Source organism: Oncorhynchus gorbuscha, linkage group LG22, assembly GCF_021184085.1.
Source record: "Oncorhynchus gorbuscha isolate QuinsamMale2020 ecotype Even-year linkage group LG22, OgorEven_v1.0, whole genome shotgun sequence".
Lineage (NCBI taxonomy): Eukaryota > Metazoa > Chordata > Actinopteri > Salmoniformes > Salmonidae > Oncorhynchus > Oncorhynchus gorbuscha.
In genome coordinates, this window is record NC_060194.1 from 42,801,649 (window position 1) to 42,827,903 (window position 26,255).

General features: G+C 44.6%; 1 protein-coding gene across 1 annotated transcript in view; it reads right to left on the reverse strand.

Moving 5' to 3' along the window:
* The window catches only part of LOC124009781 (unconventional myosin-IXb-like), an 80,707-nt gene that overhangs the window by 5,576 nt on the left and 48,876 nt on the right, over positions 1 to 26,255 (reverse strand). The window contains exons 15-41 of the mRNA XM_046321938.1: positions 25,309 to 25,354; positions 23,522 to 23,608; positions 21,078 to 21,117; positions 20,711 to 20,833; positions 20,366 to 20,446; positions 20,105 to 20,215; positions 19,693 to 19,815; positions 19,293 to 19,442; positions 18,292 to 18,449; positions 17,885 to 18,172; positions 16,978 to 17,157; positions 15,309 to 15,351; positions 12,948 to 13,054; positions 12,397 to 12,500; positions 11,600 to 11,778; positions 10,783 to 10,890; positions 10,290 to 10,463; positions 10,035 to 10,070; positions 8,999 to 9,110; positions 8,377 to 8,450; positions 4,817 to 5,009; positions 4,484 to 4,612; positions 4,092 to 4,197; positions 2,648 to 2,779; positions 2,266 to 2,389; positions 1,117 to 1,238; positions 559 to 662 (exon numbers count right to left, since the gene is read on the reverse strand). Coding sequence (XP_046177894.1) covers positions 559 to 662; positions 1,117 to 1,238; positions 2,266 to 2,389; positions 2,648 to 2,779; positions 4,092 to 4,197; positions 4,484 to 4,612; positions 4,817 to 5,009; positions 8,377 to 8,450; positions 8,999 to 9,110; positions 10,035 to 10,070; positions 10,290 to 10,463; positions 10,783 to 10,890; positions 11,600 to 11,778; positions 12,397 to 12,500; positions 12,948 to 13,054; positions 15,309 to 15,351; positions 16,978 to 17,157; positions 17,885 to 18,172; positions 18,292 to 18,449; positions 19,293 to 19,442; positions 19,693 to 19,815; positions 20,105 to 20,215; positions 20,366 to 20,446; positions 20,711 to 20,833; positions 21,078 to 21,117; positions 23,522 to 23,608; positions 25,309 to 25,354 — 3,234 coding nt within the window. The remainder of the gene's footprint in view (positions 1 to 558; positions 663 to 1,116; positions 1,239 to 2,265; positions 2,390 to 2,647; positions 2,780 to 4,091; positions 4,198 to 4,483; positions 4,613 to 4,816; positions 5,010 to 8,376; positions 8,451 to 8,998; positions 9,111 to 10,034; positions 10,071 to 10,289; positions 10,464 to 10,782; positions 10,891 to 11,599; positions 11,779 to 12,396; positions 12,501 to 12,947; positions 13,055 to 15,308; positions 15,352 to 16,977; positions 17,158 to 17,884; positions 18,173 to 18,291; positions 18,450 to 19,292; positions 19,443 to 19,692; positions 19,816 to 20,104; positions 20,216 to 20,365; positions 20,447 to 20,710; positions 20,834 to 21,077; positions 21,118 to 23,521; positions 23,609 to 25,308; positions 25,355 to 26,255) is intronic.

Here is a 26,255-nt window from a genome sequence, read left to right on the forward strand (position 1 = left end):
AAAAAACAAAAAACTGCATAGTTTCCTAGGAACGCGAAGCGAGGCGGCCATCTCAGTCGGCGCCGGAAGTTGAGGAATATAAAGAATAGGCTGTAACAGTGGGCTGTAATATAAAGAATAGGCTGTAATATAAAGAATAGGCTGTAACAAAGAATAGGCTGTAATATAAAGAATAGGCTGTAATATAAAGAATAGGCTGTAACAGTGGGCTGTAATATAAAGCCTTAGTGAAAACAAACAGTTGAAGTGCAAGAAGGCAGAGGATGGTTATGGCCTACCCAACCTTTCTACGGACCTCAGTCTCCAGGCTCCCCACTGTCCTCTAACGGGGGTGAACAATTCCAGTCCTCGGGTGGGCCTGATTGGTGTCACAGTTTTGCCCCAGCTAACACACCTGACTCCAATAATCAACTAATCATGATCTTCAGTTTAGACCGCAATTTGATTAATCAGCTGTGTTTGCTATGAATGGAGACACCAATCAGGCCCCAGAGGACTGGAGTTGTCCACCCCTGCATCTAGCAGGATGGTGTAGTCCTAAACCACCCCTCTACTGACCTTCTGAGTCCAGGCTCTCTGAGCTGATTGATGACTCAGAGTCCAGGTTGTCGTTGTCGGAATTCTCCTGCTCCAGCTCTGGCAACCTGCACGCCAGCTCCTCCCTGAAAAACACAAACACACACCCTTCCAGGAACGGTTTGACAAAACACTGAGCCAAGCTGTATGGCATCTGGTGCCAGCTGTAACATACTAACTATAACAGTCATATAATTTCACAGAGTCCATTACGTTACAATCACATGAACACCATGAAACATACAGAACTAAAACACATTAACACGAAACATACAGAACTAAAACATTAACACCACGAATACAGAACTAAAACACATTAACACCATGAAACATACAGAACTAAAACACATTAACACCATGAAACATACAGAACTAAAACACATTAACACCATGAAACATACAGAACTAAAACACATTAACACCATGAAACATACAGAACTAAACAGCTTCTACAGTACCAACTAAGACAGTGTTTCTCTTTTACACGACACGTTGCCCCCGACAACAGAGAAAGAGAGGAGTCTCCATCTCGTCACTCACTTCTCCTGCTTGATGGATTTTATCCTTTCGATGAGGTTCCTCTCTGATTCCATGTCTATATCCAACGGGTCAAGGTTGTCCATGTGAGGGGCGTCCAGCTCCGATGGAGGTTTCTCTGAGATCTGTAGATATACAGTAGAGATGAGTCAATGCACCAGAGACAGGAACACAAACCGCTTTAGGGAACCTGGCATTCCCAAAGTGACATTCTCACTGGGAATGATGGAACGTCCCACAGTGATCCATGTCCGTATTCACAGATATTCTCAGTATATCAAGTTTATATTCACAGTAGAGCATTAAAGGGTGATCAGAATAGATACACTACATGGCCAAATGTATGTGGACACCCTTTCAAATTAGTGGATTTGGCTATTTCAGCTACATCCGTTGCTGACAGGCGTGTAAAATCGAACACACAGCCATAAAATCTCCTCAGAAAAATATTGGCAATAGAATGGCCTTACTGAAGAGCTTAGTGACATGGCATCAACGTGGCACCGTCATAGGATGCCACCTTTCCAACAAGTCAGTTCTTAAAATGTCTGCCCTGCTAGAGCTGCCCCGGTTAACTGTAAGTGCTGTTATTGGGAATTGGAAACGTCTAGGAGCAACAACGGCTCAGCTGCAAAGTGGTAGGCCGCAACAAGCTCACAGAACGGGACCACTGGGTGCTCACTACCGAGTTCCATTTGCCTCTGGAAGCAACGTCAGCACAAGAACTGTTCATCGGAAGCTTCCCGAAATAGGCTTCCATGGCCGAGCAGCCGCACACAAGCCTAAGATCACCATGCGTAATGCCAAGTGTCTGCTGGAGTGGTGTAAAGCTCGCCGCCATTGGACTCTGGAGCAGTGGAAACGTGTTCTCTGGAGTGATGAATCACGCTTCACCATCTGGCAGTACAACAGACGAATCTGGGTTTGGCGGATGCCAGGAGGACGCAACCTGCCCCAATGCATAATACCAACTGTAAAGTTTGGTGGATGAGGAATAATGGTCTGGGGCTGTTTTTAATGGTTCGGGCTAAGCCCCTTAGTTCCAGTGAAGGGAAATCTTAACGCTACAGCATACAGTGACATTATAGATGATTCTGTGCTTCCAACTTCGTGACAACATTATGGAGTACGGTGTAAGCTCACTGTCCTTACAGTGTTCCGTCTCTTGAGTTTGAGCTGGTTGACGGCCAAGGCCTCAGCGTATTCCAGCTCGGTGATATCCTTCATCTTCTCAGTGTACCGTCTGAACTGTTCGGAGATCAGGATCTCCACACACCTGGGGGAGAGAGCAAACGTCAGGGGTTAGGGCTTCTGACAACAAAAAATAATAACAGAATGCTTACTAAGGACTGACTGCTTCCTACCTTGAGAGATAATGTGTGTACATACATTTAACCCTAAACTGGGAAATAGCATATACTGTATTCCATTGTGTAGTCTCTCTTAATGTTTGCTGAACATATTTTTGTGATATCTAATACCTGCTCAAAGACATTGGATGTGCTTATGTAAACTTTTCCCTATGTAGACTCACGTGGTTGTCTTGGAGACGTCCTTCATGACTAGGAAGGGGTCAGTGGTGTCTTGGGATCGCAGGATGCAGGGGGCAAACACTATGGCCAGGGAGTTTGCTGACATCCTGTTGTGTTCTTCCTCCTTTGCCACTCTGGAGGAAGTAAAAACAAACAAAAAAACTCCATCAAGATCTGACACAGCACGTCTATTATCGTCCTAAAACACAACATGGTTATAAATGACCTGTGGCAAAAGCCGGGGGCCCAGAGTTTTCCGTGCTCAGGTCACGTGGTTAGGGAAAACTCAGGGACCTAAGTTCAAGGATAGTGGGAAAGCCTTTGTACGATAGATGGTGATTTACAAACAACAGTCAACATGAATACACATATGTGTGAAAGAGTGAAAAACAGAAAGGGGGTTATATAACCTACCTGACCAGATGAAAGGGGGGTATATAACCTACCTGACCAGATGAAAGGGGTGGTTATATAACCTACCTGACCAGATGAAAGGGGTGGTTATATAACCTACCTGACCAGATGAAAGGGGTGGTTATATAACCTACCTGACCAGATGAAAGGGGTGGTTATATAACCTACCTGACCAGATGAAAGGGGTGGTTATATAACCTACCTGACCAGATGAAAGGGGTGGTTATATAACCTACCTGACCAGATGAAAGGGGTGGTTATATAACCTACCTGACCAGATGAAAGGGGTGGTTATATAACCTACCTGACCAGATGAAAGGGGTGGTTATATAACCTACCTGACCAGATGAAATGGGGTGGTTATATAACCTACCTGACCAGATGAAAGGGGTGGTTATATAACCTACCTGACCAGGTGAAAGGGGGGTAAAACCTACCTGACCAGATGAAAGGGGGGTATATAACCTACCTGACCAGGTGAAAGGGGGGTATATAACCTACCTGACCAGGTGAAAGGGGGTATAACCTACCTGACCAGATGAAAGGGGGGTATAACCTACCTGACCAGGTGAAAGGGGGGTATAACCTACCTGACCAGATGAAAGGGGGGGTATATAACCTACCTGACCAGGTGAAAGGGGGGGTATATAACCTACCTGACCAGGTGAAAGGGGGGTTATATAACCTACCTGACCAGGTGAAAGAGGGGTATAACCTACCTGACCAGATGAAAGGGGGGTTATATAATCTACCTGACCAGGTGAAAGGGGGGTTATATAATCTACCTGACCAGGTGAAAGAGGGGTATAACCTACCTGACCAGATGAAAGGGGGGTATAACCTAGCTGACCAGGTGAAAGGGGGGTATAACCTATCTGACCAGGTGAAAGGGGGGTTATATAACCTACCTGACCAGGTGAAAGGGGGGTTATATAACCTACCTGACCAGGTGAAAGGGGGGTATAACCTACCTGACCAGGTGAAAGGGGGGTAAAAACCTACCTGACCAGGTGAAAGAGGGGAAAAACCTACCTGACCAGGTGAAAGACCAATCTCTCCAGTGTTTTGAAGTTAGCGGAGGGAAGCTCGTCCAGTTTCTGGTAGACCGCACGAAGCCGCTCAGATTGCTCTGGCAACTCTGCACATGAAATGTCACAATGTCAAATATACAGTAGTTATTTCAAGTACTTGAGGTTTGCTTGATTTAGCTTGACTGCCTGGTGTGCAGGGTGGGCGGGGGTCTGCAGAGTTTGCACTTTTGGGACTATACCATTGGGTCAATTGTAGCTAAGTGGGCAGGCTAAATGAAGCACGCAAGTATTTGAAATGGATTTCACTGTCAACTCTGTACATGCAAAACATAGATTTTTAAACCTTTTTGCTACGCTGTGACATTCTGAACAGGACCCATCAGACAGACTCACCAACGGCGTGCAGGAAGTCCTTGTAGAGGCGGTAAGTCAGGAGGGGGTCAGGCAGCTCTCTGAACCAGCGTTTCACCAGGCCAGTCACCGTGTGGATGGAGTAGTTCTCCAGAGTCGCCGTCTCAGGGTCTGACAAAAAAAAAAGAAGAGATTGCACTTAATTTTACGGTAGTTCCTACCGGTACTTGCAATGCGCCGGATGATGTCATGCCATAGTTCTATGTTGTTCATAGCAGCTGGTAGGTCCTCTGTTCTGACACCAGTGTCTAGGCAGATGGTTCCCACATAATACATTCAATAGGAAAATAATGTTTTCTGGAAAAATGAACTTACTTATCTCCAGTAGTTGGTGTAATTCCCTGGCGTGCGAGGCAGAACCAGATTTACGGTAGAGGCCCTCTGTGTACAGGCCATTCATCTCAACATGCTCCAGCATCATCAGAAGTACCATGGGGATCGGATAGGTCTTACTGGTCAGTACACACACCTGCACCCCAAAGTGCAGACAGCCAGGTTCTCCATCGTCCTAACACACAGGATTAATCAATAGTCTTGACAAACTTTACTTCACTAAGTTAACTTTACTTGTTATAATGGAGTTAAAAATGGAGCCGGAAAAGAATGCAGACATTTACGTGTCCCCAACAGATTGTGTTTTTTGTTTGTTTATTTGTGTTGTTTGTAACTTTTTAAAATATATATATTTTTTAAAACTTATTTTGTACGTAATGTTGCCGCTAGTCTCTCATGACCGAAAGTAACTTCTGGACATCAGGACTGCGAATCCTTTTTTCCCTTTAACAAGTCTGACGAGCCCGACGCGAACAATATACTGCTTTCTTGGGAACAGGCCCAGATCCCCGTGATTTGCGTAAAGAGGAGGTGGAGAAAAAGGGGCTAATAGGGCGGGCTGCCTTCTGAGAATTCGTAGGCGATCGAATAAACCCTCACTTCCTTCCATTCTGCTAGCAAACGTACAATCTTTGGAGAATAAAATAGATGACCTACACGCAAGATTAAACTACCAACGGGACATTCAAAACTGTAATATCTTATGCTTCACGGAGTCGTGGCTGAACTACGACACCATCAACATACAGCTGGCTGGTTATACGCTGCACCAGCAGGATAGAACAGTGTCATCTTGTAAGACAAGGGGCGGCGGGCAATGTATTTTTGTAAATAACAGCTGGTGCACGATATCTAAGGAATTCTCAAGCTATTGCTCGATTGAGGTAGAGTATCTCATGATAAGCTGTAGACCACACTATCTACCTAGAGAGTTATTTGTATTTTTCATAGCTGTTTACATAACACCACAGTCAGGGGCTGACACTAAGACAGCATTGAATGAGCTGTATACCGTCACAAGCAAACAAGAAAACGCTCACCCAGAGGCGGCGCTCCTAGTTGCCGGAGACTTTAATGCAGGGAAACTTAAATCTGATTTACCAAATTTCTAATCAGCATGTTAAATGTGCCATTGGAAGGAAAACAACTCTGGACCACCTTCACTCCACACACAGAGACGCTTAAAGCTCTCCCTTGCCCTCCATTTGGCAAATCTGACCATAATTCTATCCTCCTGATTCCTGCTTACAACAAAAATGAAAGCAGGAAGCACCAGTGACTAGATCAATAAAGAAGTGTTCAGATGAAGCAGACGCTAAGCTACAGGACTGTTTTGCTAGCACAGACTGGAATATGTTCAGGGATTTCTCCGATGGCATTGAGGAGCACACCACAACAGTCATTGGCTTCATCAATAAGTGCATTGATGACGTCGTCCCCACAGTGACCGTACGTACATATCCCAACCAGAAGCCATGGATTACAGGCAACATTCGCACTGAGCTAAAGGGTAGAGCTGCCGCTTTCAAGGAGTGTGACTCTAATCCGGGAAGCTTATAAGAAATCCTGCTATGCCCTTCGACGAACCATCAAACAGGCAAAGCGTCAATACAGGACTGAGATCAAATCCTACTACACCGGCTCTGATGCTCGTCGGAAGTGGCAGGGATTGCAAACCATTACAGACTACAATGGGAAGTACAGCCGAGAGCTGCCCAGTGACACGAGCATAGCAGATGAGCTAAATCATTTCTATGCTATGCGCTTCGAGGCAAATAACACTGAAACATGCTTGAGAACACCAGCTGTTCCGGGAAGACTGTGATCACGCTCTCTGCAGCCGAAGTGAGTAAGACCTTTAAACTGGTCAACATTCACAAGGCCGCAGGGCCAGATGGATTACCAGGACGTGTACTGTGAGCATGTGTTGATCAACTGGCAAGTGTCTTCACGGACATTTTCAACCTCTCCCTGTCAAAGTCTGTAATATCAACATGTTTTAAGCAGACCACCATAATGCCTGTGCCCAAGAACACTAAAGTAACCGGCCTAAATCACTACCGACCCGTAGCACTCACGTCTGTAGCAATGAAGTGCTTTGAAAGGCTGGTCATAGCTCACATCAACACCATTATCCCAGAAACCCTAGACCCACCCCAATTTGCATACCACCCCAACAGATCCACAGATGATGCAATCTCTATTGCACTCCACACTGCACTTTCCCACCAGGACAAAAGGAACACCTATGTGAGAATGCTATTCATTGACCACAGCTCAGCATTCAACACCATAGTGCTCTCAAAGCTCATCAATAAGCTAAGGACCCTGGGACTAAACACCTCCCTCTGCAATTGGACCTGGACTTCCTGACAGACCGCCCCCGGGTGGTAAGAGTAGGTAACAACACATCCGCTATGCTGATCCTAAACACAGGGACCCCTTAGGGGTGCGTGCTCAGTCCCCTCCTGTTTATTCATGACTGCACGGCCAGGCATGACTCCAACATCATCATTAAGTTTGCCGATGACACAACAGCGTTAGGCCTGATCACCGACAACGATCAGACAGCCTATAGGGAGGAGGTCAGAGACCTGGCTGTGTGGTGCCAGGACAACAACCTCTCCCTCAACGTGATCAAGACAAAGGAGATGATTGTGGACTACAGGAAAAAGAGGACCAAGTACGCCCCCCATTCTCATCGATGGGGCTGCAGGTTGAGAGCTTCAAGTTCCTTGGTGTCCACATCACCAACAAACTAATATGGTCCAAGCACACCAAACACAGTCGTGAAGAGGGCACGACAAAACCTATTCCCCCTCAGGAGACTGAAAAGACTTAGCATGGGTCCTGAGATCCTTAAAAGGTTCTACAGCTGCACCATCGAGAGCATCCTGCCTGGTTGCATCACTGCCTGGTATGACAACTGCTCCGACTGCAATGCACTATAGAGGGTAGTGCGAATGGCCCAGTACATCACTGGGGCCAAGCTTCCTGTCATCCAGGACCTCTATACCAGGCAGTGTCAGAGGAAGGACCTAGCAATTGTCAAAGATTCCAGCCACCCTAGTCATAAACAGTTTTCTCTGCTACCACACGGCAAGCAGTACCGTCAACTCTAGAGGTCCAAGAGGCTTCTAAACAGCTTCTACCCCCAAGCCATAAGACTCCTGAACACCTAATCAAATGGCTACCCAGACCATTTGCATTGCCCGCCCCCGCCCCCCCCCCCGTTTCACATGTACATATTACCTCAACTAACTGGTGCCCCTGCACATTAACCCCGTCCGTATCTGTACCCCCCCTGTAAATAGTCTCGCTATTGTTATTTTACTGCTGCTCTTTAATGACTTGTTACTGGTATTTCTTATTATTTTTTCCTTATTTTTTTTAAACTGCATTGTTGGTTAGGGACTCGTAAGTAAGCATTTCACTATAAGGTCTACTTACACCTGTTGTATTGGGCGCATGTGACTAATAAAATTGTATTTGTCAGACTTAACTTGGTGAACTTGACAAACATTACTTGACAAACTGCTCACCAGCTTGGCACATCGAGTTGAGCAGTCAGTGATGATTTTGGAAAGGCATTTCTTGTGACATATCAATTTGCAAGCTAAACAAAAGAAGAGAGGAGAAAATAACACAATGACAAGATCTCGTCTAAATTCTGTTCAAATGTTCTCTTCTATATTCTAATCATATGTTCAAATGTTCTCTTCTATATTCTAATTCTCTGTTCAAATGTTGTCTTCTATATTCTAATTCTCTGTTCAAATGTTGTCTTCTATATTCTAATTCTCTGTTCAAATGTTCTCTTCTATATTCTAATTCTCTGTTCAAATGTTCTCTTCTATATTCTAATTCTCTTTTAAATGTTCTCTTCTATATTCTAATTCTCTTTTAAATGTTCTCTTCTGAAATCTAATTATATGTTCTAATTCTCTGTTCAAATGTTCTCTTCTATATTCTAATTCTCTGTTCAAATGTTCTCTTCTATATTCTAATTCTCTTTTAAATGTTCTCTTCTATATTCTAATTCTCTGTTCAAATGTTCTCTTCTATATTCTAATTATATGTTCTAATGTTCTCTTCTATATTCTAATTATCTTTTATATTCAAATTCTATGTTTAATGGTGAACAACAGATCGCTAGCTACTCACCACTGCACATGTAGGCCTTCTCCATAACCCAGATGTAGAAACCACACAGGTCACAGGACTGCCTGATGTTGACCTGGTACGTACTAAACATGTGACCTAAAGGGCTGTCGAGCTGGAAACACACAACACACATCACTCAAGCCGAACCATTGACCTGGGTTGTATTGACCTGGGTTCTGACAGTGATATTCTGAGATTCAACTTAGTGTTGGTCGCAACGAGCCAATTCAACTTAGTGTTGGTCGCAACGAGCCAATTCAACTTAGTGATGAGATAATGAGCCAATTCAACTTAGTGATGAGATAATGAGCCAATTCAACTTAGTGATGAGATAATGAGCCAATTCAACTTAGTGATGAGATAATGAGCCAATTCAACTTAGTGATGAGATAATGAGCCAATTCAACTTAGTGATGAGATAATGAGCCAATTCAACTTAGTGATGAGATAATGAGCCAATTCAACTTAGTGATGAGATAATGAGCCAATTCAACTTAGTGATGAGATAATGAGCCAATTCAACTTAGTGATGAGATAATGAGCCAATTCAACTTAGTGATGAGATAATGAGCCAATTCAACTTAGTGATGAGATAATGAGCCAATTCAACTTAGTGATGAGATAATGAGCCAATTCAACTTAGTGATGAGATAATGAGCCAATTCAACTTAGTGATGAGATAATGAGCCAATTCAACTTAGTGATGAGATAATGAGCCAATTCAACTTAGTGATGAGATAATGAGCCAATTCAACTTAGTGATGAGATAATGAGCCAATTCAACTTAGTGATGAGATAATGAGCCAATTCAACTTAGTGATGAGATAATGAGCCAATTCAACTTAGTGATGAGATAATGAGCCAATTCAACTTAGTGATGAGATAATGAGCCAATTCAACTTAGTGATGAGATAATGAGCCAATTCAACTTAGTGATGAGATAATGAGCCAATTCAACTTAGTGATGAGATAATGAGCCAATTCAACTTAGTGATGAGATAATGAGCCAATTCAACTTAGTGATGAGATAACTTACAAATGTTTTCTTTTTTGTCTTTGGCTTGTTCACGGTCTGCAACAAATAGAAAAGACGATCAGGGGTGGAATACATCTCCGAACCTCTTAAAATTACACCTTCAACTGCTGCTCTGGAGCATTCAAAAAGAGTCAAAGGTAAAGTCAAAGATACTGTAGGTCAAACCCAAAGATACTGTGTCCGTAACATGTCTGTGTACCTGCATGTGTGTATACAGTATCTGCGTGTGAGTGCCTGTGTCTAACTCAGAACTACCTTGACCGGTAGCCCAAACCCCTCTCGTTTGATCTCTCCCCGTATGAAGCCGTCCAGGATGGACTGGAACAGGTTGACCACCAGGCTGACCTCGGTCAGCTGCTTGGCTCTAGCATGACTGGACACACAGTTGCAGTAGCCCGTCATCAGGACCTTATAGCTGATGTGGGGCTTCTGTTGACCAGGGGAGGGTAGAGGAACCGGGTTAATGAAAGGGTGTGGGGGTGTTAGGATATACAGCACATCCAAAATGTTCACACCAGTGCTGTGCTAAAAAAATAAACGCTCAGAATAAAAATAATTAGTGCTTTATAAATCTCTTACCGTGTGTGTACTCCTGGCCCTAGTCAAACTCTATATATACTGTTGATTTGGCTTCATCTCTCTTTCAAGACAGTCTTCTAAGCTTGAATAGTATACCATGCATACTTAATTATGAACAAACCTAAAGCTCCATATCTCTTCTAGTGCCATGGTCAGGATGTAAACTCACCAAGACGGAGTACATGCCCTTTATGGTCTCTCTGAACTGCATGGTGGCTGTAAGGAAGATCATCTCTGTGGCTGACAGCTCCTTTACCCTGGTCCTCAGCTCGTTTACCTGGGAGGTATAGGAAGGTACATTATTTCATAGTAGTAGTCTACTATTCAAAATAGCCTGGATTCAACTTTAAAATCCTCTGCAATAAGACGTGTGAGAGACAGAGACAAAGTGACGGAGACAGAGACAGAGCGACAGAGTGAGAGTGAGAGAGAGAGGGAGGGTGAGAGAGAGAGTGAGACAGACAGAGCGAGAGACAGACAGAGACAGACAGAAACAGAGCAAGAGACAGACAGAGCGAGAGACATAGAGAGAGACGGACAGAGAGAGACACAGAGAGAGAGACAGAGTGACTGAGCAAGTTAGGCAGTCAAAACCTGCTCATGAAAGACCCTCTGAAGACTAAGGCTTTGGTAGTCCGGACCCAGATAATTTTGGTAGCCTGGACCCAGATCAGTTTGGTAGCCTAGACCCAGATATTTTTGGTAGCCTGGACCCAGATCAGTTTGGTAGCCTGGACCCAGATCAGTTTGGTAGCCTGGACCCAGATCAGTTTGGTAGCCTGGACCCAGATCAGTTTGGTAGCCTGGACCCAGATCAGTTTGGTAGCCTGGACCCAGATCAGTTTGGTAACCTGGAGTTTGTGGTGCTTGAAAATGACTTAGCAAGTCAACACAAATAGATCTAACACCAGGCTAGAGATCCTAATAAACCGGAAACAATCCTGAAGCTGAGGTGATTACAGGTGAGTGCCAGACAGGTATCCCACCTGGTTCCCCAGGAACTCATCCAGGTGTCGGAGCTCATCAGTGTCGGTGATCTCCCGTTCCAGAGAAGCATTCCACTGCTCGGAGACCCGCGTGGCTCGGCTGATCCTGATGGTAGTGTTACCACGCCCTTCACTGTTGTTACCACGGCGCCCAGTGTACAGGGAGGAGGTAGAGGTGGCTATAGGTAAGGTAAGGATACGTGTGTGTTTAGACAGATAGAGGACGCGTGGTTGAGATTATACCATTGATCACTAGATGGTAGTAGAGGAGAGACAGGATGTGAAAGGCACTAAAATAGTTTTCATCATAGCACAGTCTAAAAGGTATCACTAGCCACTTTAAACAATGCTACCTTATATAATGTTACTTACCCTACATTATTCATCTCATATGCATACGTATATACTGTACTCTATATCATCGACTGCATCCTTATGTAATACATGTATCACTAGCCACTTTAACTATGCCACTTTGTTTACATACTCATCTCATATGTATATACTGTACTCAATACCATCTACTGTATGCTGCCCTGTACCATCACTCATTCATATATCCTTATGTACATATTCTTTATCCCCTTACACTGTGTATAAGACAGTAGTTTTAGAATTGTTAGTTAGATTACTTGTTGGTTATTACTGCATTGTCGGAACTAGAAGCACAAGCATTTCACTACACTCGCATTAACATCTGCTAACCATGTGTATGTGACAAATAAAATTGGATTTGATTTGATTTGAAGGTGGACAACACAGCGAGCAGTTTCCTGTAGGGGGTGGGATTATAGTACCTCCTTTCCCAGATGGTGCATTCTCATTGGTCACCATCCCGTACGCATTTGTCTGTGAGTTTCGAGTCGGACGTTTCCTCCGAAACTTACTGAAGATGCCAAGCCTGTGGAACACAATGGGTTAACATGTAACCATGACAAAGAAAACTCTGAATTTTCCACACTCTGTCCAGGAAAAAAGATTATCTATTATATTGACAAGAAGTTACTGCTCTAAAAACGGAAATATACATCCTCAATAATGGAAGGCAAGCGGGAGGAGGCGAGATCAGGTGGGACCTTTCTAGCCAATGAGAGGGTACAGTAGATACGTGTGAACAACAGGCATAACTAAGTCATTTTTTCTCTCAAAGTTGCCAGAATGCCAGTTACATCCACTTACATGTAACAGCCAAAACGTTACAAAAACGTATATATTTGATTAAAAATAAGCCTTACGTAATTTGACACTCTCTCGTAGAACTCCATACAAAAATAATGACATACCGTATCATATCCAGTGAAAATATGGACAATAACTCCTGTGTTCTAGTTGGCTGAATGGCCTTTACCTATCAGGAGTGGTCGGCTGGGATTGGCTGGAGTCTCTGCGGGTTATGCTCTCATCTGGGAGGCTGAAACTAGCCCCGTCCGTGGAAATATCAGAACATTTCGGAAACTGAGAGATAAAACAAAATTACTGAACATCTGAGATTGTATGACATGAGACAACACAGCCATGCTAGGGGCCAATCAGGTGGGTCGTTATTAACAGGTAACACGTGGGGAGTGTTGGTGCCTAGAAAGAAAACTATTAAAAGGGACAGTGCAACATTTTGTCAAGGATCAGGTGAAACTGGGTTTTAGTGCAAAAATGTTGCACTATCACTTTAATAACAGAGAAGTTTGTTTTCCGATCATCCCCTTTCCCTAGCGTCTGTAGGGGTAGTAGTAGCACATAAATCCCAGGCCCGGCAACAGCCACCAGATCCTTAGCACAATACAGTCTCTCCTCCCCCTTCCTTCTCCCTACAGAAAGCTTGGTCTCTCCTTCTCCATACAGAAAGCTCTGTCTCTCCTCCCCCTTCCTTCTCCCTACAGAAAGCTCTGTCTCTCCTTCTCCATACAGAAAGCTCTGTCTCTCCTCCCCCTTCTCCCTACAGAAAGCTCTGTCTCTCCTCACCCTTCCTTCTCCCTACAGAAAGCTCTGCCTCTCCTCCCTCTTCCTTCTCCCTACAGAAAGCTCTGTCTCTCCTTCTCTATACAGAGAGCTCTCTGTCTCTCCTTCTCCATACAGAAAGCTCTGTCTCTACTTCTCTATACAGAAAGCTCTGTCTCTCCTCTATACAGAAAGCTCTGTCTCTCCTTCTCTATACAGAAAGCTCTGTCTCTCCTTCTCTATACAGAAAGCTCTCTCCTCCCCCTCCAGAGAGCTCTGTCTCTCCTCCACCTTCCTTCTCCCTAAAGAGAGCGCTGTCTCTCTCTCTTCCCCCTTCCTTCTCCCTACAGAGAGCTCTGTCTCTCCTCAACATTGTGACAAGCTGAAGAGTGGGTTCTATCCATCCTACTGACCAGCTGAAGAGTGGGTTCTATCCATCCTACTGACCAGCTGAAGAGTGGGTTCTATCCATCCTACTGACCAGCTGAAGAGTGGGTTCTATCCATCCTACTGACCAGCTGAAGAGTGGGTTCTATCCATCCTACTGACCAGCTGAAGAGTGGGTTCTATCCATCCTACTGACCAGCTGAAGAGTGGGTTCTATCCATCCTACTGACCAGCTTTAGAGTGGGTTCTATCCATCCTACTGACCAGCTGAAGAGTGGGATCTATCCATTCTACTGACCAGCTGAAGAGTGGGTTCTATCCATCCTACTGACCAGCTGAAGAGTGGGTTCTATCCATCCTACTGACCAGCTTTAGAGTGGGTTCTATCCATCCTACTGACCAGCTTTAGAGTGGGTTCTATCCATCCTACTGACCAGCTGAAGAGTGGGTTCTATCCATCCTACTGACCAGCTTTAGAGTGGGTTCTATCCATCCTACTGACCAGCTGAAGAGTGGGTTCTATCCATCCTACTGACCAGCTGAAGAGTGGGTTCTATCCATCCAAGGGTGTGTCAACATCAGTAGCATGTTTAGACACAACACTTCACATACAGTAGCCCTTTCCGTAGCATCTTAGCTCCCTGTGTAGGTGTGACATCTAGAGATGTGAGTCGTAGAGACGTGACATCTAGAGATGTGAGTCGTAGAGATGTGATATGCCATGTTGTGGTGTCTCTCTTTACACAATGTTGTGATGTGTGTTTGGTCCTACATTTTTGTGATATGTGATATGCAGAGATGTGACATGTAATGATGTAAGTGAGTAGAGTTATGACAGTATGAGAAAACAGTACCTCGGAACGAGAAAACAGTACCTCGGAACGAGAAAACAGTACCTCGGAACGAGAAAACAGTACCTCGGAACGAGAAAACAGTACCTCGGAACGAGAAAACAGTACCTCGGAACGAGAAAACAGTACCTCGGAACGAGAAAACAGTACCTCGGAACGAGAAAACAGTACCCAAGAATGAGAAAACAGTACCCAAGAATGAGAAAACAGTACCCAAGAATGAGAAAACAGTACCCAAGAATGAGAAAACAGTACCCAAGAATGAGAAAACAGTACCCAAGAATGAGAAAACAGTACCCAAGAATGAGAAAAACAGTACCCAAGAATGAGAAAAACAGTACCTCAGAATGAGAAAAACAGTACCTCAGAATGAGAAAAACAGTACCTCAGAATGAGAAAAACAGTACCTCAGAATGAGAAAAACAGTACCTCAGAATGAGAAAAACAGTACCTCAGAATGAGAAAAACAGTACCTCAGAATGAGAAAACAGTACCTCAGAATGAGAAAACAGTACCCCAGAATGAGAAAACAGTACCTCAGTAGCGATGGGAGAGCTGTCTGACACCGACCCAGAGTTCCTGAGTTTTCAGAGAGAAATGTGAACTGTAAACTCTTTGTTAGAATTCCAGAAATATCTATAATATATTGATGAAAGTACAATCAGAGAATGGGGAAACTCAGTGGCCAGTTTATTAGGTACCCCACCCATTCACGAAAAATGGTTCGCTCCTACAGACAGTGAGTCACGTGGCCGTGGCTTGCTATATAAAGCCGTAGACAGGCATAGAAGCCTTCAGTTACTGTTCAATTTGAATGTTAGGATGGGCAAAACAAGTGACCTAAGCGTCATTGAGCGTGGTATGATCGTCAGTGCCAGGAGCGCCGGTTCCAGTATCTCAGAAACGTCTGGCCTCCTGGGCTTTTCACGCACGACAGTGTCTAAGGTTTACCAAGAATGGTGCGACAAACAAAAACCATCCAATCAGCGGCAGTCCTGTGGGTGAAAACAGCTCGTTGATGAGAGGTCGAAAGAGAATGGCAAGAATCGTTCAAGCTAACAGGAGGGCCACAGACAAACAACGTCGCAGTATAACAGTGGTGCGCAGAACGGCATCTCGGGAACACACAACTTGTCGGTCCTTGTCACGGATTGGCTATTTGTAGCAGACGACCACATCAGGTTCTACTCCCATCAGCTAAAAACAAGAAGAAGCTGCTCCAGTGGGCACAGAAACACCACCAATGGACAATTGAGGAGTGGAAAAACATTGCCCGGTCCGATGAATCCCAGTTCCTGTTGCGTCATGCTGATGGCAGAGTCAGGATTTGGCGTAAGCAGCACGAGTCCACGACCACATCCTGCCAGGTGTCAACGGTACAGGCTGGTGGTGTAATGGTGTGGGAAATGTTTCCATGGCACACGTTAGGTCCCTTGATACCAATTGAGCAACATTTCCATTCCCCAAAGAATTCAGACTGTTCTGGAGGCAAAAGGGGGTCCGACCCGGTACTAGTTGGGTGTACCTAATAAACTGGCCAATGAGAGTATATCTGGCTACTTATTCAAGATCATATCAAGAGGACATTGAAAAGGTCCTAACAGGTAGAGTTAAGAGAAATACTAAGACATGACATAACCAGTGACGTAGTGGTAAGAAAACAGGTGGGTAAACGCTGATCGCAGTGAATAAAGCACCGCTCGCTGTACTGGCAAAGACGATTTCCGCAAAAGCTGGGTAAACATTTTTTTTCTTCTAAAGTATGTAAATCACGTTTACTCTTTCCGCTACACCACTGGACATATCATTATCGTGACATGACATATCATTATCGTGACATATCATTACCATATCATTATCGTAACATGACATATCATTACCGTAACATGCCATATCATTATCGTAACATGCCATATCATTATCGTAACATGACATATCATTATCATATCATTATTGTATCATGACATATCATTATTGTATCATGACATATCATTATCGTATCATGACATATCATTATCGTATCACGACATATCATTATCATATCATGACATATCATTATCGTATCATGACATATCATTACTGTAACATGACATATCATTATCGTATCATGACATATCATTATCATATCATGACATATCATTATCATATCATGCCATATCATTATCATATCATGACATATCATTACCGTAACATGACATAACATACCACAGCAACCCCTCCATATTCCTGGGTCGCTGGACCTCAGTGCGGGGGTCTTCCTGGTGTCCTCCCTCCCTCCTGCTCACATTCCATCCCTCAGTACGCTCCTTACTGTCCTTCAAGGTGGAGCAGCCCTTCAGTGAGCCTGTGTGATGGGAGGGTCTGGTTGACTCCCCCTCTCCATCCCTGTTAAGAAACATCAGATGGATTTTTATAGTGCTTTTCCACCTAGCAAAGCACTTTACATTGTATAATAATACATTTTTATACCACTTTTCAGGCAGGTGCTCAAAGCTCTTTACATTTAAGCAGTAAGACCCAAGAGGGTGTGGTATATGGCCAATATACTACGGCTAAGGGCCGATCTTAGCACGACGCAACACGGAGTGCCATTGTATATTAGCCATATAACACAAACCCCTGAGGTGCCTTATTGCTATTATAAACTGGTTATCAATGTAAATTAGAGCAGATAAAAATACATGTTTTGTCATACCCGTGGTATATGGTCTGATATACCATGGCTGTCAGCCAATCAGCATTCTGCCAAATACATTGTGTAATAATATAATTTATATACCACTTTTCCAGCAGGTGATCAAAGCTCTTTACATTGTATTGGTGGTGGGGATGAGAGCTCACTCATCCTCTACCAATAAGTAGCCGACAGCCACCTGAATGATGCCATGGCAGCCATTTTGTGCCTTAAAGCGCTAGAAATGATGAGTGGCTGTCTGCGCTCTTAAAATATCCTTCATGCCAAATAGTGTATGCTACAGGTGCGTTGGTATTAAAGTAAGAATGCTAGTGCCTGAAAGCTCACCACACATCAGCTACCACAGTGGGAGAGGTAAGTGGTGAAGAATGGGGTGAGCGGGAGAGAGGTGAGGAATGGGAGTGTAACATACAGTACCTGCCAGCCTTGGCGTCTAGCGGGAAGGAGAGAGGTCTGTTGAGGGGAGGTGGAGAGCCTCTTCCCTCTCTCTTCTCCGTCTCTGTGTTCCTCTGGGCGGCCTTCTGTCCATTGACCTCTGGGCCTGTCTCGGGGCTTCTGTTGGGACCGTGTTCCTCACTGTGCTGCCTCCTCCTCAGCTCCGTCCTCTCCAGGTTTCTCTGGTGCTGGGTTTGGTACTGAAGCTTGGACTGCGTTTTGGGAGGGAGCTGGGGAGGCGTGGCGGGCTTCTCTCCCTCAGCCTTAGTGCTAGAAGTAGGGCCAGACATTTGTCCTGGTCAGTTAAAAAACTCAGGGCCCTGAAGTTTAAAGTTCTTCAACTTTTATTGTCCATTAGTAAGTTAGACAAATACATAAAGTCTTAGTACCTGTCTGGACCTGGTTTGTTCCTGATCAGTGCCTGCATTTTCTTGACGCTGTTCCTCTTTCTCAAGTAGTCTGTCCTCTCCTGAGAACCTCTCCATGCCGCCTGGATCACTGTGGCCGCAAGGCACCTGTTGTCCGCTCGGAACGCCAGCCAACATCGCTAGAGGAGAAGATGAGATCAACTTTATTGTCTCTGTAGGGAAATTCAGCTAGGACACAATAGTTGCACCATTGTACAAAAAACATGAATCTTACCCTTATCACACAGGGACACAACCCAGGGAGAATTTATCATACAGCGCTCTCTGGAAATACCCAAATACAATACTATTTTACTAGACCTGGGATAGGCCACAACCATTGTTGTGGTTTAAAGCAATAGCTACCTGTATGATCATGGTTTCCATAGCTCCCTGCATTTTACATTTACATTTAAGTCATTTAGCAGACGCTCTTATCCAGAGCGACTTACAAATTGGTGCATTCACCTTATGACATCCAGTGGGACAGTCACTTAACAATAGTGCATGATCCTGGTTTCCATAGCTCCCTGCATGATCCTGGTTTCCATAGCTACCTGTATGATCATAGTTTCCATAGCTACCTGTATGATCATGGTTTCCATAGCTACCTGCATGATCATGGTTTCCATAGCTACCTGTATGATCATGGTTTCCATAGCTACCTGTATGATCATGGTTTCCATAGCTAACTGTATGACCATGGTTTCCATAGCTACCTGTATGACCATGGTTTCCATAGCTACCTGTATGACCATGGTTTCCATAGCTACCTGTATGACCATGGTTTCTAACATAGCTACCTGTATGACCATGGTTTCTAACATAGCTTCCTGTATGATCATGGTTTCTACCATAGCTACATGAATGATCATGGTCTCTGCCATAGCTACCTGTATGACAATGGTTTCCATAGCTACCAGTATGATCATGGTTTCCATAGCTACATGAATGATCATGGTCTCTACCATATAGGTACTAACCTGTATTCTGATGGCAGCATCTTTCTTGCAGAGGAAGTGTCTCCTGATCAGACAGGCCCTGAACCAGCGCTGGAGGATGACGATGTGACGCATCACTTCCTTGTTCAGGGTGTCCTGCAGATGCTGCCTCTCCCTCTCCTTTAGGAACACCTGGGGGAGGGATGAAGACATTTACACTGGACTCCGTTCCCTTTTACTGTTGGATTTATAAAAAAAAACATTTTATTCAGTCTTCCTTGGCTACTTGAATGTTATGTTGTCGTGATGATGATGTCGTCGTGATGTCGTCATTTGGGATATGTAAAGTACTTTCCGTTCTTGAAAAAGTGCTATAACAAATCAAATGTATTTATTTAGTATTAGTGTTATGATGTTTTTATATGGGGCCAAGAAGTGTTACCTTAGTTTTCCCAATCTGGTATGTGCTCTGTCCCAGGCCCATCTTCTGTAGCAGGTTCGCTATGTCCTTCGGTGCTGAGGTGGCTTCTTTTGGCAGCAACACCTTAAACCTCTCTAGGAACTCCTACATCAACACACCATCAATCACTGCATCTAATATGGCCATCTCTTCTCAAAATTACTCAATAAACAATAAGCATTACCTTTTAGACAATCAGGGTTTGCTTTTTATACACACTCTTATATCCAGCTTTCAAAACCTCAAAAAGTTTGGTTTTAGAGAACGGCAGCAGCATGAGTGATCTGAGGGCTTAGTATCTGTGCTCATTTAGTGGTTCGGTACCCTTCATGTGTATTAGGTCAGATTTAGACATTTGCTCATTCATTTGTACAGCGCTGTTGGTGTATCCTACCTTAAAGGTGAACTTGGCATTGTAGCCAGACTTCCTGATGCGTACCGTCTCCAACATGCCCGTGTACCTCATCTGCTGTAAAACTAGAGCGTCGTCAAACAGCATCTCCTTCTATAAGGAACACACACACACACACACACACACACAGTTACATCAGTAAATGCATTAAAGTGATACTAATTCTGTCATCAAAACTGAATGCCAAATGACCAATGTGTAAAACACTATCGTCCTACGTACAGAGCACACATGTGATCCTACCTTCTCGGCATTGGAACGAATACAGTGGATGAAGAAAGGCTCTGCTCTCCCCACAGTCTCCAGCAGCTGATTGACAGACGCCTGCAGAACAACATCGCATCACGCCAGACAGCAGAGTTAACGGAGGCACCACGCGCTGTTTGCTGCTCCCATTAGTGATCTTTAATGGATTTGAAGTGATATACACACACACACCAGAACGCTACTCTATTCTGATCAGGCTGGTAGGGGTGTGTGTGTGTGTGTGTGTGTGTGTGTGTGTGTGTGTGTGTGTGTGTGTGTGTGTGTGTGTGTGTGTGTGTGTGTGTGTGTGTGTGTGTGTGTGTCTGTGTTGGGGAAGCAGACCTGGAACTGAGCGCTGATGCTGGACGGTTGCTTCCTCGGGTGTGGGTGGAGCAGAGAGCGAGGGGTGAGGTTGTGGCGCGTCAGACCCACTATGTGCTTCAGGGACCGGGAGTTCATCAGATTCTGTGGAACAACACACGTCAATCAACCAACCAAAAAATAAATAAAGCTTTATTTGAATCAAATTAATCAAATCAAATCACACCTGCACTGCAATGACATAGTGTTGTAATATGGTTACAGACAAGGCCATGAGGTTTTCCTGTCTACGTGAACCATACCAGGAAAGACTCCTGGCCCCAGGTAAAAGTACAGTAATATAAACCCATCGATCCCTTTTTGATAAAGTCCACTACTAATACATTACCTTGGGAATGAGCTGTTTGCGCTTGCTGCCTTTGGTCTTTCTATGTGGAGAGAAGACAGAGAGATGGAGGTAAACTGTGTTTCCCAGCCAAAGATGAAGGACAAGGACCAGTGATACTTCAGAAAGTATTCACAGCCCTGGACTTTCTACACCTTTTGTTGTGTGACAGCCTGAATTCAACTTTTATTTTTTTAAATTACATTTACGTGTAGATTTTTTGGTCGTCATTGGCCACACACACACACACACACACACACACACACACACACACACACACACACACACACACACACACACACACACACACACACACACACACACACACACACACACACACACACACACACACACACACACACACACACACAATACTGTTAAAGTGGTATTATGTTTTTTTATTTTACCTTTATTTTACCTTTATTTAACTAGGCAAGTCAGTTAAGAACAAATTCTTATTTTCAATGACGGCCTGGGAACAGTGGGTTAACTGCCTGTTCAGGGGCAGAACGACAGATTTGTACCTTGTCAGCTCGGGGATTTTAACTTGCAACCTTTCGGTTACTAGTCCAACGCTCTAACCACTAGGCTACCCTGCCGCCCCTAGAAATGTTTACAATTTCTTTATTTTTATGAAAAGGTGAAATGTCTTGAGTTAATAAGTATTCAACACCTTTGTGAGGGCAAGCCTAAATAAGTTCAGCAGTAAAAATTTGCTTAACAAGTCACATAATAATTTTGAATGACTACCTCATCTCTGTACCCCCACACATACAATTATATTTAAGGTGCTGTCAGTCGAGTAGTGAATTTCAAACACAGATTCAACCACAAAGACCAGGGAGGTTTTTCAGTGCCTCATAAAGAATATATATATATATTTTTAAAGAGGCCGACATTGAATATCCCTTTGAGCATGGTGAAGTTATTAATTACACCTTGGATGGTGTATCAATACACCCAGTCACTACAAAGATACAGGCGTTCTTCATAACTCAGTTGCCGGAGAGGAAGGAAACTGTTCAGGGATTTCACCAATGGTGACTTTAAAAGTGTTTGGGGTTTTAGGCTGGGTTTCTGTATGGCACTTTGAGATATCAGCTGATGTACGAAGGGCTATATAAATCAATTTGATTTGATTTAATGGCTGTGATAGGAGAAACCTGAAGATTCATCAACAACATTGTAGTTACTCCACAATACTAACCTAAATGATAGAGTGAAAAGAAGTTAGCCTGTACAGAATCAAAATATTCTAAAACATGCATCCTGTTTAAAAACAAGGCAGTAAAGTAATACTGCAAAACATTGGCAAAATAATAAACTATTTGTCCTGAATACAAAGTGTTATGTTTTGGCCAAATCCAATGCAACACATTACTGAGTACCACTACTTGATATTTTCAAGCATAGTTGTGGCTGCATCATGTTATGCTTGTAATCGTTAAGGACGGGGGAGTTTTTCAGGATAAAGAATAAAGGGAATGAAGTTCAGCACAGGGAAAATCCTAGAGGAAAACCTGGTTCAGCTTGAAAAATTGTGAAAATAATAAAATGGGCAAATGTTGCACAATCCAGATGTGAAAAGCGCTCAGAGACTTACCCAGAAAGCCTCACAGCTCTACTCACTCTCAGGGTCTTAGGGTCTTACCCAGAAAGCCTCTCAGGGTCTTACAGCTCTACTCACAGGGTCTTCAGGAAAGTCTTAGGGTCTTACCCAGAAAGCCAGGGTCACAGCTCTACTCAGGGTCTTACCCAGAAAGCCTCACAGTCTTATCCAGAAAGCCTCACAGCTCTAACACTCAGGGACTTCAGAAACTCTCTCACTCTCAGGGTCTTACCCAGAAAGCCTCTACTCATCTCCAGAAAGCCTCACAGCTCTAATCACACTCAGGGACTTACCCAGAAAGCCTCACATCTCTACTCACTCTCAGGGTCTTACCCAGAAAGCCTCACAGCTCTAATCACACTCAGGGTCTTACCCAGAAAGCCTCACAGCTCTACTCACTCTCAGAGACCTATCCAGAAACACTCACAGCTCTAATCACTCTGAGACTTACCCAGAAACACTCACAGCTCTAATCGACACCAACAGTGATGTATTAACTCAGGGGGTTGAACACTTATCTAAATCAAGATATTAGACATTTATTTTTATTTTTTGTTCCTCCACTTTGACATTACAGAGTATTTTGTGTAGATCATCAAAACAATAACAGTTAAATCCATTTTCCACTTTGTAAAAATAAAATGTAGAAAAACGTCAAGGGGTGTGAATACTTTCTGAAGGCAACTGTATTTACGTCGGGACAATGATAGACTTGGTTACAGCAGACTAGCTTTCAGCAGGGTTCTTTTTGAAAATACTGAAGTTCAAAATGTACGCAGTACAGTATGTAACATTCCCTCAACAACCTGCGTCCTGCATTCACACCATTCCCACTTACTTCCTGTTCTCATAGCTGACGAAAATGTCCTCTAACACCTCCAGAGGGTGGTCATCAGACCGGTCAAATGAGAAGTCCAGCCGGGAGCTGTGGATGGAGAAGAAGGATTAGTTTAGTTGAATCAGGTGTGTTATTGCTTGGCTGGAACAGAAGCCTGCATCCACACCAGTCCTCTGTGGATAGGATTAGCCATCCCTGGGGTGTGTGGTAAGTCTCTCCCTCCAACCTGGGGTGTGTGGTAAGTCTCTCCCTCCACCCTGGGGTGTGTGGTAAGTCTCTCCCTCCACCCTGGGGTGTGTGGTAAGTCTCTCCCTCCAACCTGGGGTGTGTGGTAAGTCTCTCCCTCCACCCTGGGGTGTGTGGTAAGTCTCTCCCTCCACCCTGGGGTGTGTGGTAAGTCTCTCCCTCCACCCTGGGGTGTGTGGTAAGTCTCTCCCTCCACCCTGGGGTGTGTGGTAAGTCTCTCCCTCCACCCTGGGGTGTGTGGTAAGTCTCTCCCTCCAACCTGGGGTGTGTGGTAAGTCTCTCCCTCCACCCTGGGGTGTGTGGTAAGTCTCTCCCTCCACCCTGGGGTGTGTCCCTCCACCCTGGGGTGTGTGGTAAGTCTCTCCCTCCACCCTGGGGTGTGTGGTAAGTCTCTCCCTCCACCCTGGGGTGTGTGGTAAGTCTCTCCCTCCACCCTGGGGTGTGTGGTAAGTCTCTCCCTCCACCCTGGGGTGTGTAGTAAGTCTCTCCCTCCACCCTGGGGTGTGTGGTAAGTCACTCCCTCCACCCTGGGGTACCTGGTAAGTCTCTCCTACCACCCTGGGGTGTGTGGTAAGTCTCTCCCTCCACCCTGGGGTGTGTGGTAAGTCTCTCCCTCCAACCTGGGGTGTGTGGTAAGTCTCTCCCTCCAACCTGGGGTGTGTGGTAAGTCTCTCCTACCAACCTGGGGTGTGTGGTAAGTCTCTCCTACCACCCTGGGGTATGTGGTAAGTCTCTCCTACCACCCTGGGGTATGTGGTAAGTCTCTCCCTCTACCCAGGTGTATCTGGTAAGTCTCTCCTACCACCCTGGGGTACGTGGTATGTCTCTCCCTCCACCCAGGTGTATCTGGTAAGTCTCTCCTACCACCCTGGGGTACCTGGTAAGTCTCTCCTACCACCCTGGGGTACCTGGTAAGTCTCTCCTACCACCCTGGGGTACCTGGTAAGTCTCTCCTACCACACTGGGGTACCTGGTAAGTCTCTCCTACCACCCTGGGATACCTGGTAAGTCTCTCCTACCACCCTGGGGTACCTGGTAACTCTCTCCTACCACCCTGGGGTATCTGGTAAGTCTCTCCTACCACCCTGGGGTATCTGGTCTCTCCTACCACCCTGGGGTACCTAGTAAGTCTCTCCTGCCACCCAGGTGTATCTGGGAAGTCTCTCCTACCACCCTAGGGTAACTGGTTACTCTCTCCTACCACCCTGGGGTATCTGGGAAGTCTCTCCTACCACCCTAGGGTAACTGGTTACTCTCTCCTACCACCCTGGGGTATCTGGTAACTCTCTCCTACCACCCAGGGTATCTGGTAACTCTCTCCTACCACCCAGGGGTATCTGGTAACTCTCTCCTACCACCCAGGGGTATCTGGTTACTCTCTCATACCACCCAGGGGTATCTGGTTACTCTCTCCTACCACCCTGGGGTATCTGGTAACTCTCTCCTACCACCCGGGGTTAACTGGTAACTCTCTCCTACCACCCTGGGGTATCTGGTAACTCTCTCCTACCACCCGGGGTTAACTGGTAACTCTCTCCTACCTGGCCAGTCTCTGTAGAGCCAAGATGGGTCTCCTCTTCAGTTCCCCTGTGGAGTACACAGAACACAGGCCTCTCCATGTTAACCATCATCTTCATCATGTTAACCATCATCCTCATCATCATGTTAACCATCATCATGTTAACCACCATCCTCATCATGTTAACCACCATCCTCATCATGTTAACCATCATCCTCATCATGTTAACCATCATCCTCATCATGTTAACCATCATCCTCATCATGTTAACCACCATCCTCATCATGTTAACCATCATCCTCATCATCATGTTAACCACCATCCTCATCATCATGTTAACCACCATCCTAATCATCATGTTAACCACCATCCTCATCATGTTAACCATCATCCTCATCATCATGTTAACCATCATCCTCATCCTCATCATGTTAACCATCATCCTCATCCTCATCATGTTAACCATCATCCTCATCCTCATCATGTTAACCATCATCCTCATCCTCATCATGTTAACCATCATCCTCATCATGTTAACCATCATCCTCATCATGTTAACCATCATCCTCATCATCATGTTAACCATCATCCTCATCATGTTAACCATCATCCTCATCATGTTAACCATCATCCTCATCATGTTAACCATCATCCTCATCATCATGTTAACCATCATCCTCATCATCATGTTAACCATCATCCTCATCATCATCATCATGTTAACCACCATCCTCATCATGTTAACCATCATCCTCATCATGTTAACCATCATCCTCATCATCATGTTAACCATCATCCTCATCATCATGTTAACCATCATCATGTTAACCATCCTCATCAACATGTTAACCATCCTCATCATCATGTTAACCACCATCATCCTCATCATCATCATCATCATGTTAACCATCATCATGTTAACCACCATCCTCATCATCATGTTAACCATCATCATGTTAACCATCATCC